The 14,939-nt window shown below is 49.3% G+C and overlaps 2 protein-coding genes across 2 annotated transcripts; one reads left to right on the top strand and one right to left on the bottom strand.

The window, feature by feature from the left end:
* Positions 1-98: 98 nt before the first annotated feature.
* On the bottom strand, positions 99-4,088 carry LOC135820239 (uncharacterized protein K02A2.6-like). Its single transcript, XM_065333554.1, has one exon. It carries the CDS (start codon positions 4,086-4,088, stop codon positions 99-101), a length of 3,990 nt encoding a protein of 1,329 aa, XP_065189626.1.
* Positions 4,089-5,819: 1,731 nt separating this feature from the next.
* Positions 5,820-9,848, top strand: LOC135820238 (uncharacterized protein K02A2.6-like). Its single transcript, XM_065333553.1, has one exon. The coding sequence runs from the start codon at positions 5,820-5,822 to the stop codon at positions 9,846-9,848; it is 4,029 nt and encodes a 1,342-aa protein (XP_065189625.1).
* Positions 9,849-14,939: the final 5,091 nt, after the last annotated feature.

Raw genomic sequence — 14,939 nt, 5'->3', positions numbered from 1 at the left:
AGTCAATATTAGCAATACCAAGGATCTTGCACACTATTGTACATGGTAATAATTACTAGTTCGCTAAACAGTCCAGCAATGACATATCAGGGAACGGCTCAAAGCTGTTCAATCAGTCTATCCGGACGAACACTACGCCGAGACGAACGTCTAACAGTGGTTTCACAGGGAGTATTCTCAACCTGTGGTAAACCAACTTCAGGAGCAGACTGCTCACAAGGAGGATCCGCCTCAACTTGTACAGTAGCAGACTGTGGCGAGACGCTAGCCGGAAAATCACTGGCCAGTGACGACTCTGCTACGTCTGACAGCACTGGTGACGGTGACGTCTGATCGATTGTATCCAACAGTGGTTCTGGCAGCGATGCACTCAAGCTTGCCGGAACTGACCGTAGACGCAACTGATCTCGGTGACGCTTCCACAACACATCACCCACTTGTACTTCATAGTTGTAGTCACTGAGGACACGCACAATTCGTCCCGGGACCCAACGATTACCTTTGCCGAAATTGAGCGCAAACACAGAGTCACTCTCTGTGAACGCTGGCTTGACGCGATTGCCGTCCTCATAAGCCTTTGCTTGTTGACGTACCTGCGAGGGACGCAGAGCACTGAGCCGCGTGCGTGGCTGGCGTCCAAACATCATCTCCGCAGGTGTTCTGCCGGCATGGTTGGGTGTCGTGCGGTACGTTAGCAGAAACCTGTCGAGCCGAGCTTGCAGTGGTTCGCTCGTTGCACCCATTTCCTTCAACTTCTGCTTAAACACACCCACATAGCGCTCAGCAAGTCCATTCGTAGCCGGATGGCCTGGAGCCGTCAGGGTGTGCACAATGTCGTTGGCACGGAGGAAAGCCTTGAATTCCTCGCTCGTGAATTGGGTTCCATTATCTGAAACAAGATGCTCCGGCAGACCAAACACAGAGAACACGTGCCGCAGAGCCGCAATAGTGGTTGCAGACGTGGCATTAGACATTGCAATTACATCCAGATACTTTGTGTATGCATCCACCACAACCAGGAACATCTTGCCCATGAATGGTCCTGCAAAGTCGATATGCACCCGTTTCCAAGGACCGTTTGGCCATGACCAGGTTCCCGACTTGGCAGGTGGACATTTCGCACTTTCTTGGCATTGAGCACATGCCTTGATTAACATTTCAATCTCTTGATCCACATTTGGCCACCATAAGTACCGTCGTGCCATTTGCTTGGTTTTGACCATGCCAAAGTGCTCCGTGTGCAAATCACGTAGCAATACCATTCTTAGTGATTTGGGTATGACAACTCGTTGTCCCCACAATAGGATACCATCTTCCGCAGACAGCTCATCCCTCTTATTGTGGTAAGACCGAAACGATTGGGGTACTGAGCTAGGCCAACCATTCACTACATAGTAGAGCACCTTAGATAGCTCAGGGTCACGAGCTGTTTCCGATTTCACTACGTCTGCTTTGATTATCGTATCTTCCTCCACTAGCAAGACACGAACCGTAACCATTTCCTCTGCAGACGGACTGATATTCTCACATGGTTGCCTAGACAGGAAATCCGCGTAGACATTTTCCTTGCCTGGCAAATACTTGATCTCATAATCATAGCCAGCTAGCATTAGTGCCCATTTCTTGATGCGAGCTGATGCAAGTGTAGGAACTGGTTCGTTGTTTCCCAGTAACTTCAATAGTGGTTGATGGTCGGTTTGAAGCGTGAAGTGGCGCCCTAGCAAGTATTTCTGGAACTTCGTAACACCGAAAACCACAGCTACGGCTTCCCGTTCGATTTGTGCATAACGCGATTCAGCCGGTGTCAATTTCCTTGACACGTAAGCAACCGGCAAAACATCACCATTCTTTTGCCTTTGCAATAGTACGGCACCTAGACCCATTGGAGAAGCGTCCACCTGGAGTGTGACTGGCTTCTTGACATCGTAGTGTGCTAATAGCGTATGCTCACACATTGCATCTTTCAAGGCCTGGAATGCATCTTCCTCTGCCTTGCTCCATTGCCATTTCATTTCTTTCCTGAGCAGGTTGTACAGTGGTGCAGCAATCTCTGCGAACCGAGGTACAAATTTCCGTTGAAAATTTGCCGCACCCAGAAAAGAGTACAATTCATTCACGTTGTTAGGCGGCTTTGCGACTTTCAAGGCATTCACTCGATCAGGCGAGGGTGCGATTCCCTGCGCGGTTACCTGATGACCGAGGTACGTTAGCTTATCCGCCATGTAGCTGAACTTCTTAGGATTGAGCTTGAATCCTTTCTCATTTAGGCAAGATAGCACTTGATCCACATTTTTCTCATGGATCTCCTCATCACGACCAGTACACAACACATCGTCGATGTAGCCCCCGCATCCTGGCAAATCGCTAAGGGTTTCTTCCATTACCCGTTGGAAAATAGATACGGCGCTGTGAAAACCAAAAGGGAGTCGTTTGTACTGATACAACCCCTGCATGGTATTGATCGTGGTGTACTTCCGACATTCAGGTGCTATCTCTAGCTGGTGGTAGGCTTGCGACAAATCCAGCTTCGTGAATTTAGACCCCGGGCCCAATTTGTGCAATAGCTCCTCAAGAGTGGGTAGCGGGTATTGCTCGCATTTAGAATGCAGATTGATAGTGCCACTGTAGTCACCACAGATTCTCAACCCACCTCCTGATTTCTCTACCGTGACAGTGGGGGAGGCCCATTCTGAATGCGTGACTTTCTCGATTATACCATCTGCTTCCAATTTATTCAGAGCCTCAACATAGCTCTCCCGAATTGACAGTGGTACCGGCCTTGCCTTTCGGTAAACAGGGCTCTCATCAGACACATGCAATTTCACCTGCACGCCTTTCACCTTTCCCACTTCTGAGGTGTCGAACAACCCTGGGTATTTCTCAATGAATTTAGCGCCAGACTTTTCGACCTGGTGCACTTCGAAAATTGATTTCCAGGGGAGTTTGAACAAAGCCATTGCATCTCTGCCCAGAATAGATGGACGGTTTCCATTTGTAACCCTCACCAATAGTGTGTGCAATTGTGTGCCCATTCGGAACTCCATTTCCGCTTCCCCGAGACAATTAATCACATCTCCAGAGTAGGACACAAGGTTGATACTGGATTCCATCAGGTTACTCAGCACACCATTGCATTGCAAGAAATCTGCGCTGCTGAGAATCGTGACAGCACTTCCTGTATCAATCTCCATTTGGATAGTGGTACCCATTACATCTAATGATACAGTGTACGGTAGTCGCCCCATTGCATTTACACTATACATGGTGACATCGGGTTTACTAGCACATGGAACGAACTCACCAATTTCTTCCGCGATGTGATGGACGGTTTGTCCAGACTTCTTCTTGCGGCAAGCTCTCTCGATGTGACCCACCGTACCACACGCGTGACACTTCACACTCTTGAAGCGGCACTCTTCCGGTTTGTGACCAGCCTTGTCACACCGAAAACATTTCTTGTCGTGCGACTTGAAAGTTGGAGTTGGCTTGCTCGTCGACTGGCGCGAACGAACGGCGTGGACGGACTGCGCCGTCAATTGTTCCGACTCTCTCGATGCAGTTTCATAGGCTGATGCCATCGTCACAATGTCCGCCAAACTTGAGGTCTCCTTTGCTTTCGACAATATCTCCTTCGTAACACTCATCGACTTCAACCCACTGACAAACTGGTCTCGGAGTGCCCTGTCCAAATACGCCTGAAACTTACAGTCCATGGCTGCTTGCTTTAATCTAGCTGCATACTGTGTTGCTGACTCTCCATCCTTTTGACAAATCCTCTGGAATCTATGAGTCGCCGCCAACACACTGACATTAGGCTTGAAGTGCTCAGAAAGCAATTCTCCGAGTTCCTCAAACGTTTTCTGCGCTGGTTTGTCCGGCAGGCAAAGACTCTTCAGAATCGAGTAGTTCTCAGCAGAGAGTTGACTGATCAGGACAGCTGCCTTTTGCGTGTCCGCCGCTCTCTCCTGGTCCGCGGTTGCCCCAGCTGCGACTTGTCCAATACTGTTGGCGATAAAATAAAACGTGAGTCTCTCTACATACTCACGAAAATCACCTTTTTCAAATATTTCAAGCTTCGATCGCGACATCTTCGTCTTTTATCTTCGTCGCCAAATTGTTATGTCCCCTTGCGGACTAACATTCCATTCACTCATGCATTCTTACTGACACACACAAACACTAGCAATTCGGAAGCCATTCCTCTTGGTCAGGTAAAGTAACAACAACCATATGCGAGCATGCGCAATACAGTAACAAACGGTGTAGTAGATATATAATGACTAACTTGCATACACAACAGGAGACCTGTGCTTATAATAGAGAATATACGGTATTTTACACACAATGCATGAAACAGAAGAGCAAAATTATTATTGACTTATCAATTTATAGTTAGGACATGAATATGAAACCCATGACCAATGCCAATGACCCAGGGTCTGTGCACCTGCATTCAAATATAAAAAATCCCTTGTGGCATAATCATGTACTCTGTGCATACACATGCTTGGGGGGCGATACTTGCTGCTTTACATGGTGGAAATTGTGGTGCTATGCTGCTTGGTATGTGTGTGCGTGCGTGTGTGTGTCTGTGTGCGTGTGTCACTGTGTGTGTGTGTGTGTGTGTGCGTCTGTGCGTGCACACTTCACTTTCCGGCTGTGTATTGATGCCTATGTAGATATCACCATGATCAACAGGGTCAAACGCTTCCAGCGGACAACAGTGGATCACCTCATTTCTCCCACTGGAGTGGTCCTAGCTTGAAGTGATGTATGACTATCAATTCTATTGACTAGTCTTGAGGCATGTACCAAACGTCAGCATGTCTGTGATTATGTGTGATATCAATACATCACACTTACATTTGAAAGCTATATGCTGGAAGGCAGTCAAGTGGGCTTTTCGTCAAACACAACCCTACCAATGAAATGAAGGCAACGGGCAGAGACCACTAATGGTAGGGCCACACCAGGTGGCTGTGCCAGTGGGGAAGACCCAGCTCAACAAGGTGTTATTTCAAGTTTGATCGGAACAGCACCCTGGTCCAAATCCTCAATATCAGTGAATCTTACTGGTCCATGTGGCTGCTGCCTTGACTCGTGATGCCTACGATTGGATGCAAGCTGCACGAAGTATGTTGCAAAGAAGAGTACAATGGATCTTGAACTTAGCACGAGAGGCGTGCACTTCGTTGATAACAGCAGAACCTTTGCATGACTATCATAACACTCTCCTTATTGCAATATTTAGCCAATGGCAATGCTCCATTTGTTGTAGCAGCTACCACACAACTACAAGTATGCATTCATTACCTGGCTGTCTTGTATAAACTTGTGAATGCAATCACGTGATGCTTTGTGCACATATGCTCCCATACTTTAGCGGATGTGCGCGCGCGTGTGTGTGTATGTGTGTGCATGTTTATGGGTGTGTATGTTCGTGCACGTACGTACGTGTACATGTCTGTGCGTTTACATGTACATGCAGACGTGTGTGGGTCTGTTGAAAAAAGCGCATGAAAACGTGATGTATGTACGGGTGTATGGTAAACGTATTCTTTGCTCCATGCGTCCGCCGTGAATGAAGGTACGAGACTTTATGTGTCATAGCTTGTGGCGGTTGTTGTAGATATCGTACATGCAGTTGTATGTAGTACTATGTACGCACGTGCAGGCATGCCGTGCTTGTACCGCTTTATGTATAGCACGAGAGAGATGACATGGCGCACTTCTGATAGAGAACTAAAGAAGATCTGTTTAGCACAATGGCTGTCTTGTGAGTGACTGAATAGATGTCTACATTGGCGCAGTGAACGAAAATGACAAAGGGCAGGACGCCCAAGGAATTTATTCCTGACTATGCTGCGAGCAACGTCGGTGCTGATTTTGAACTCTGGCTCGAGGACATAAATGATTTCCTTTCAATCAGTGAAGTGACGGCAGCAGCTGACAAGAAACGCTTGTTCTTGAATCTGGCTGGATTAGCAGTGAGGCGCATTGTGAAAGGTCTGGTTGTCACGGTGGAGCAGACACAAGATGGCTCACCTGGAGATGAGTACCAAGCCTTGACGGACGCATTGTTGGCACACTTTCGACCGTCAACAAATGTCACGTCTGAACGTCACAAATTCCGCCAACTCCGCCAAATGGAGGGCGAGTCGGTGACTTCGTTCGTTGGGCGGCTGAGAGAAAAGGCAGATGTTTGCGAATTCAGCTCCACTTCTGTGGATACCATTGTCAACTGCCAAATTCGCGACCAGCTGATCGTGGGCCTGCGTTCTGTTGAGCTTCGAAAGGAGCTGCTGAAACAGTCGAAGCTGACCCTGAACGACGCCGTCACCAAGTCAGTGGCGTTGGAAGCGTCGATTACTGACAGTAAACTGTACGATAGTACCAGAGCTAGTGACGCACCGCCTGTGTTCCCCGTGCCCATCCAGCGTGTGCAAGCTGTCTCTGCAGCTGGTTCTGGATCAGAGGGAAAGAAGTGCAAATACTGCGGACGTAGTCACAAACCAGGCATGCGTAACTGTCCTGCGGCCAACGTCACCTGCAACAAGTGTGGCAAGCGAGGGCATTTTGCAGCGGTCTGCATGTCAAACAAAGTGGAAAGACACGAAGAAAGAGCCCGGCCAGTAGAGGATGAGCCTGATGAGTATGAGCATGCAAGTCGCATGTACGACTCCGCTTTCGCCGTCAGTAGCTATGCACTCGCTGGCGACAAGACATTCCAGACTACACTCAAAGTCAATGGTGAGCTGTGCACTGGACTGTTAGACACAGGTGCAACTCGGACGATCCTCACTGATGATGTGATCAAGCCCACGCGCAAGAGTGACCGCTTGCTGAAAGCGTACAATGGCGGTGTCGTAGAGACTTTGGGCATGGCTGACGTCCACATTTCACATGGTGGCAAGAACGTGAAGTGCAGTTGTTTCGTGGTAGCAGCCAGTCAGCACTCCGTTCTCTTCGGACAGGATGTCATCAAGGAGCTGAACCTCCTGTCACAAGCAAACGTGGTGAACGTGTCACCCATCGAAATCTCTCTGGAAGACGGTTCAAAGCCTCTAGCCCAGCCACCACGACGCCCAGCTTTCAGTATCCGGGCTGACATCGAGACCGAGCTGAAACGGCTGACCAAGTTGGATATCATTGAACCCGTCAAGGAAGCCACGCCGTGGGTGTCACCACTTGTTCCAGTCCGCAAACCGAATGGAGCATTGCGACTATGCGTGGACTACAGAGAACTGAACAAGAGAGTTACACGTGAGCGCAACGTTCTTCCAACCGTTGACGAGATCACAGCTCAGCTTGATGGCGCAGGGGTCTTCTCAGTTCTGGATGCGGAATCTGGATTCCATCAGCTACTCTTGTCAGAAGAAGCAAGGCCTCTAACGACTTTCTCATCGCACTGTGGCCTGTTCCGTTTCAAGCGTTTACCTTTCGGTATCGCATGTGCGCCTGAGATTTTCCAGCGAGTGGTGTCCGACATTCTGGAAGGCCTGCCAGGAGTCATCGTCTACATCGACGACATCCTAGTGTTTGGCTCCAATCAAGCAGAACACGATGCACGGCTAGAAGCAGTCAAGCAGCGACTGCGAGCAGCTAACCTCCAACTCAACTGGACCAAGTGCCGACTGAACCAGGACCGTGTGAAGTATCTGGGACATTGGCTAAGTGCGACCGGCTTGTCCCCAGATGATGACAAGTTACAAGCCATCCAGGAGCTGGCCCCTCCGAAATCTATCTCTGATGTGCGACGGTTCCTGGGGATGGCTACGTACCTTGGAAAGTTCATTCCGAACTTGGCCCAGATCACGGCTTCTCTGCGCAGGCTAGCAAAGCGTGATCCCTTCAGTGTGGATGATGAAGTCCTGCAGGCATTCACCTCAGCAAAGGCTGGTATAGCGTCAGCTTTGCAAGCGTTGGCATTCTTTCAACCAGCATTAGACGTCCCTACTGCTATCAGCTGTGATGCATCGCCAGACGGTTTGGGAGCAGTCCTGTGGCAGAAGAATACCAGTGGCTGTTGGGTACCAGTGACATGTGCCAGTCGCTCTCTATCAGATGTTGAGTCACGCTATTCTCAGCTGGAACGAGAGATGCTGGGAGTGGTATTCGGCCTGACTCGCTTTCGGCAGTATGTACTAGGCCGAGAAGTGCAAGTGTTTACGGATCACAAGCCGCTTATTTCTATCGTCCAGAAGCCGTTCGACGAAGTGCCACCGAGGCTTCAGAGATGGCTGGTCGCATTGATGCCCTATCGCTACAGCTTGGTGTTCGTCCCTGGCCAGCAGATGGTTTGTGCTGACACCCTCTCTCGAGCTCCTCTACCTGATCGCACAGCTTCACCTGCAGAGGCACGTTCAATGGCGGAATTCGTTAGTCTCATTCTCGAGGCTTGTCCGGTTCGTTCCAAGGATATTCGCCAGGCCACGGACTCTGATCCGACACTGAGCAGCGTCCGACAAAGAGTGGGCACATCAGTTTGGTCAGGGTGCATCCAAACGGAAGAGCCTTACTTCCTGCTACGCCATCAGCTGACAGTCATTGAAGGGATTGTCATGCTAGACAATCGCTACGTCATTCCAGAAGAGCTCCGCCCAGCGGTGCTGCGACTAGCACATGAAGGTCATCCAGGCATCGATGCATTCCGGGATACCCTTCGCGAACGGGTTTGGTGGCCAGGTCTCATGAAGGATGCCAATCTGTTTGCAGAGAAATGCTCTGAATGCTGGCGTAAACGCTCCAATCCAGCGCAACAGCTCCTCCCTACAGAGATAGAAGGTGTCTGGCAGAAACTGGCCATTGACCTTGTTACCATTGAGGGAGCCACGTTCCTGTCTGCTATTGATTATGGTTCCCGCTGGCCAGAGCTTCTACCACTGTCCAATACTACGACAACGGGTGTGATCGACAAGCTGATGGAGTTGTTCGCACGGTTTGGTCTGCCTTCAACACTCGTCTCGGATTGGGGCCCACAGTTTGCATCCACTGAGATGTCCAAGTTTCTCGCTCAGTTGGGTGTTGAGCATTGCAAGTCTAGCCCCCGGTATGCCCGCTCTAACGGTATGGTGGAGCGACTACATCGTCTGGTGAAAGAACGAGTTGCCAGCCTGAGACCTCATCTACCGCTACACCGCCGCATCACTCAAGTCTTGTTCGACATTCGCAATTCGCGGCACCGGATGCTAGGTACATCGCCGAGCGAAGCGTTGTTCAGCAGAGTCATTCGGACACGGGTTCCAGCATCCATCACCCCACAGATCGTCAACCCATCTGAGCAGATCAAGGCGAAAGCAGCAATGGTTGAAGGTCATGACTCGCGCCGAGGTGTCCGCAAGTTACCCCATTTGCCATCAGGTACGCGGGTAGTGCTCCATGATGGGTACAGCGACCCTCGAAAAGAATGGAAGGTAGTAGAGCAGTATGGTCGTCAGGTTGGGGTCACTGATGGGTCACGCATACTGCTCCGGAACCGTCAGCATGTTACCGAGTTTGTAGCACCAGCAGCAGCAGCAGCGGAGAAAGCACCCATGAGTGAACCTCCGGCACAGTCAGAGAGGGAGCATGTGCCAGAGCCAGTGTGTGCTCCAGCACTGCCAGTGTCCGACCCAACAAGCCTTCCGTCAGCGAGCAGCGCAACATCCAGGCCCGAAGCTCCGGTAACTGCGCTCACATTGCCGTTGTCTCCTGCAGCTTCACCGGAGACGACAGCATCACCTGCAACACCGGCCTGTATGTCACTGTCACCGCCAACTTCTCGTCCAAGTGTATTCCGTGAGGGCGTACAGACCAGAGCTGGCCGTCAGATCAAGCTTACAGAGAAAGCACGTGAAGCTGACATCTGAGTCGTCGAGTCATGCATTACCAAATGAGTGGCTTCAATCGCTACCAGATTGGCGTTGTTTAGAATCTTCTAACCAGATTGGCGTTGTTTAGAATCTTCTAACTACCTTGTGAATATTTAGATTTTTCTTTATTTTTTCCCCTTATTGGTCGAGTTTGCATTGTAACTCAAACTCTGTACATAGTAGCACCATATCCAGGCCATCCGCAGATGCCATTTTTTCACTTCAATTCTGCATTGGCTCGGGTGCTGTGTTTGTAGTGTCATCCTCTCTGCATGAATTATTTATATTTCTTTCCCACCTCAGTACTGTATTTGGCTTGATATTGTTGCTGTTGTACATACAAGTATAGGCACATGCATTGATCTACGAGGGTTTGTGTTTGAAGCTCCAGCAACCTGTTGAGGTTCGTGTTGTTTATAAATTCGTGGTCTACGGATACAATGGTCTGGCTGGTACATCGCAGAATACTAGGACCCCTTGAACGATTCTGTCGGTCGTTCCTAAGTTCACCAATTGAAGACATGTGTGTGTCAAAATGTGTCAAAAATACAGTGTTGACAAAACGGTTGGTATCACCGCTGTCGGATATTTTGCACAAGCCAAAATTGGAGGATGCACTGTTGGCTAATATCTCTTTCTAAATAAATAAGCAGGAAATAGCGAAACCCTTGTACAAACCAACGGCACGAAATTATAGCATGTTCAACCAAAATATCAGCGACATAACGAAAACGCAAGCGACGAGCGAGAACTCAACTTCTCGTTATTTGTTATCGCCACGGACAAAACTTAGGGCAGAGAACAACTATTAGGTTGGATTTCGACAACGATCTGAGACAAAGAACTCACGGGGGACGTAAACCAAAGGACGACGAAGGAGACGCCATTGAGTATTCGTCTCGCGATATCTTGAGAAAACTGCGAAATCTGGCAAATCTGGAAAATAAAAGTGCAACTTTTAGACGACTTTTTCTGAACTGGCGCACGGACTGATATCTTTGTCTGCATGATGTGAGTCGTCGTCAGGGTAACGATCATTGCGCAACGGATTGGGTCATCACTTGAATTTTTTGAAAAGGACGCTACGAAAAAGGTGGAAAAAATTAAATTTTGCCCCTCGAGGGCCTCACTTCTTGATCCTGGATCTGGAATGATCCATTTCAAAGTTTTGGAAATACATGTACCAATAATTGCTGGAGTGAGCTTCTTCTTGCCTACCTCATCCTGCCGTGTGTATTACCGAATTAGGTCTCTCTCTTCTAGGGTCTTATATGAAGTGCTCTGCGTAGTTTGGTGCGGGGAAAATGGCTTGCGTGAGAGCTGGTGCTGTCTTGGCCAGGGCAGCATCAGAGAAAGGTTTGAATGCGCTGAATCCAGCCTTGCGTCGACCACTGAGCACCTACTCAGCTGCAGCGTTGTCCTGCAGCAACCAGCAGAGAAGACAAAACCGTCTGTATCGTGCAGCTGGGGACAAACACACGCCTGCCATTCTCACGCTCAGTACGCGTTTCGCCAGTACTGGCAGCAGTGGCAACGACGGCAGTAGCAGTTCCAGTGGAGATGGCGATGGGAAAAGTGATGCGAAATCTCCAGAAGAGCAGCCCACCGCCCCGGCGGAGCAGGACGCGGCGGCTGCCAGCGAGGCAGAGACGGTAGTGGATGGCACTACACACGACCCACACATGCATGGCTTGACCAAGGTGTCCGTACCAGATATCTTTCCCAACGTGCCAGTACTGTGCGTTTCGCGCACGCCAATTTTCCCGCGCTTTGTCAAGACAATGTTTGTAAGTGACTGCTGCCAGCCCTGGTACAGTAGTATCGGAAGTCGTTTAGGCACACAGCACTGCCGGGCGCCGAAGACCGACCAGGCTAGAATTTCACCAAGCACAGCATACCAATGTATACACGGTGACTCAACAGTGCATAGACTGTAGTACATGAAAATAAGAACGGTCTAGGCTAGGAGGCTGACCACCCCAGTTCTTTGCGGACCCACAGTACTGCACCATATCGATCTACAGAAAGTCTTACGTACACTGCAAGCGTCCCCGTGCTCTGCCGTACGTAGTTTTCGAATCACGTGGCTGCCCTTGGCAACTCTGAACGCGACAGTGTACGACCTAGGTGGCATTTTGCGCATACTCCTACTCTCCCAGCATGCTACACGCCAGTGTGCACCAATCTTTGTACGTGCGCGGTACAGGAGTCTGAACACTGTCTGTGTGAATGCATTTAGCAGTTTGCGACATTCTGACAAGCTTTCAGCACCCAGTTACGTGCATGCGGCCGGCACGGTTGACCGTCGTGTAAATACCCCCGAACATAATGTACTGTAACAGGGACCATCTTAAGTTACCGAATTGGCTAATGGTGCCAAACCTAGCTACTAACCTTGTCTACATCATGCAGAGCCGAACAAGTAAAAATCACAGTGCAAAATGTCCCTAGTGTCCCCCAATAAGTTCCTTGGCTACATATGGTCTGCTTGCATGTCGTGTAGACCAATCTTTGCGATATAGACCATTGGCTGAAATCTGTACCACTGGTTGAGTTGAGTGGATGCATGTGTGGTTTGTGTGCTGGCGCGTATGTGAACACAACTATACCTGTGTGTACCCTATATGTGTGCGTGTGTGTGTGTGTGTGTGTGTGTATGTGTGTGTGTGTATGTGTGTGTGTGTGTCTGTCTGTCTGTGTCTCTGTGTGCATTGTAGCTGCGCGATCAGCGAGTCGTAGATCTAATCACGAGGAAGTGCAAGCTGGGACAGCCGTACGTGGGTGTATTCATGAGGCGAGATGACAAGTAAGTTTTTATAATTGCTTTTGCCTATTCCCCACTAGTACCTAAATTGCTGGTCTGGTTCAAGTACTGCTCCATCAAACGACCAGTAGCTTTAGCCTTTTGGTGACCACCTACAGTCCATTCAGAAGCCGAGTAGCCATGAAACTCTGTGTAGCACCGACAATGTAACCTTGCTCCATTGCAAACTTGTGAGTACCGTGGCGATAAAGTAAGAATTTTTGTGCCGGGGAGGGGGGTGGATACGTTATACTGGTTGACGAAGGTTGATAAAGGTAAAGGGAATTTGAAAAACGAGCCGGTTTGGTCGTGACAAATGGTTCTGGGAAGGTTTCGCTGGCTCAGTCTCTCAATTGTGTGTGTGTGCGTGTGTGCACGTGCATGTTGATTGTGTTTGCAGCAACACGTCTGAGGTGATCAACAATCTGGACGAGGTTCACCCAGTTGGTGTGTTTGCTCAAGTCGTTGAGTTGCACCACAGTAAAGGTGGTCAGACTAACATCCTACTGGCCGCACATCGCAGGTAATAACATCATCACCAGATCTCCAGTCCTACTCAATGAAATCCAGTCGCGTCCCTCAAGTTTGTGCCTTGCACCATTTCCTAGCCTGGTGTCCGCAAGTCCGGGGCTGTGCAATGCCCGGCCGGCTCGTACTCGAGTGCATCGACTGGATTTCATTGAGCACCTCTGTACAATACAATGAAACCTGTCTAAGACGTCCGCTCAAGGAAAGATATACTGTAAATTTCACAATTTTCGGTACATTCGGTGCGTCTGTTTCATACCTAAAATTTCAATACACCGAACAAACACCAACACACATAATCCAATAGGGAACTGCTTCTCTGTACCGAAAATTTCTGTTCACCTAACCTAGCCTGTTGCCCTCATACCGAAAATATTGAGCACCGAAAATTTCTGAAATTACAGTCCATTTCAAAACTATAGACGCGTACCTAGGCAAAAACCGTTATGCCAGCATCTATACCACATAAAATCTGTGATCACTTTGTGCATAATTTTTTCCAAATTGGGCGTCTGTTATCCAATCCTTTAGAATCTATATGAGAGTAATTGTGGAGCGATCCCGAGCAATATTCCGAAAACTATTCTCAAAAAGTTCCAGCCAAATTTGAAATATTTCAAAAACCCTCTATAGTTTTGAAATGCACTGTAGAGTATGCGATTTGTGTACAGGTACTAGGTGATCTTATCCAGGGTTATTTAACACCCTTTGTCCTGGTTGCAGTGGTCTTTTGGCCAAGTTTTGGGACTGGTTACAGTGGTCAAGTTCTGGCCCAGTTCTGGGCCTTATCCGAGTGGCCGTCTTGACAAGTTTCAATATAATAATGATTATAGGGTTTGAAAGTTCTGCGTCACAGCCAACCCGGAGTCATGACAACGCTGACGTTCCTGATCCACTTGGATTCGGGTTTTGTATGGATTCATGCACGTTTGGGTGGTTTTCCTTGCCAGCATAGTGACCTATCCTCTGGTATTGACTGGACAGGGCTCTCCCGGTCAGGGACCCACTCCTGTTACAGAAAAACATCACACCTACGTGCGACACGAGGGGCGCGGCTGCTGCCTTGGTTTTGTTAGACATTCAGCCAGGGTTTACAAACTAGGACAGGTATGCCATGGCAAAACGTACTCGTATGCAGAACTCAATGCTTTGTGGTGTAAAGTGAGGTGCCCATTGATCACGGCTGTTGTCCTGTTGTCCCCCCCCCCCCCCCCCCCCTGCTGTACAGGATACAAATCTCCGGCGAGTATGTCGAGGAGCTTTCCCTGGATTCAGACTCCTCGGCTGCTGCCACTGCCGCTGCTTCTGTGACCGGTGCTGGAGCTGAAGGACCGGGTGCCATCACCTTTGAACCCGGCCCTGCCATTGAAATCAGCATTGAAACGCACGCACCTCCGCAACAATCTGGAGCACAAGACACGTCGTCGACAACGTCCACCGCCACTGAAGTGGAGACAACCACCGAGGTGCTGAACTCAGAAGATCATGCAGAGAAAGCGGCGGATGCCACCACAACGGTTGCCAATGAGGTGGAAGCCATTCCCACGGTGAGAAACTGTGCACGCACACACATACACGTACACGTATACATACGTATATGTACACACACGTACACACACACACACACACACACACACACACACACACACACACACACACACACACACACACACACACACACACACTCGTACGCACGCACGCACGTGTGCGGGCCCACACGCACACATACACACCAATGCTGTTGCATGTTTCTGGGT

Source organism: Sycon ciliatum, chromosome 6 (assembly GCF_964019385.1).
Source record: "Sycon ciliatum chromosome 6, ocSycCili1.1, whole genome shotgun sequence".
NCBI classification, from domain to species: Eukaryota; Metazoa; Porifera; class Calcarea; order Leucosolenida; family Sycettidae; genus Sycon; species Sycon ciliatum.
Note: the sequence above shows the minus strand (reverse complement) of the source record. Positions and strands in the feature narration are given on the sequence as shown.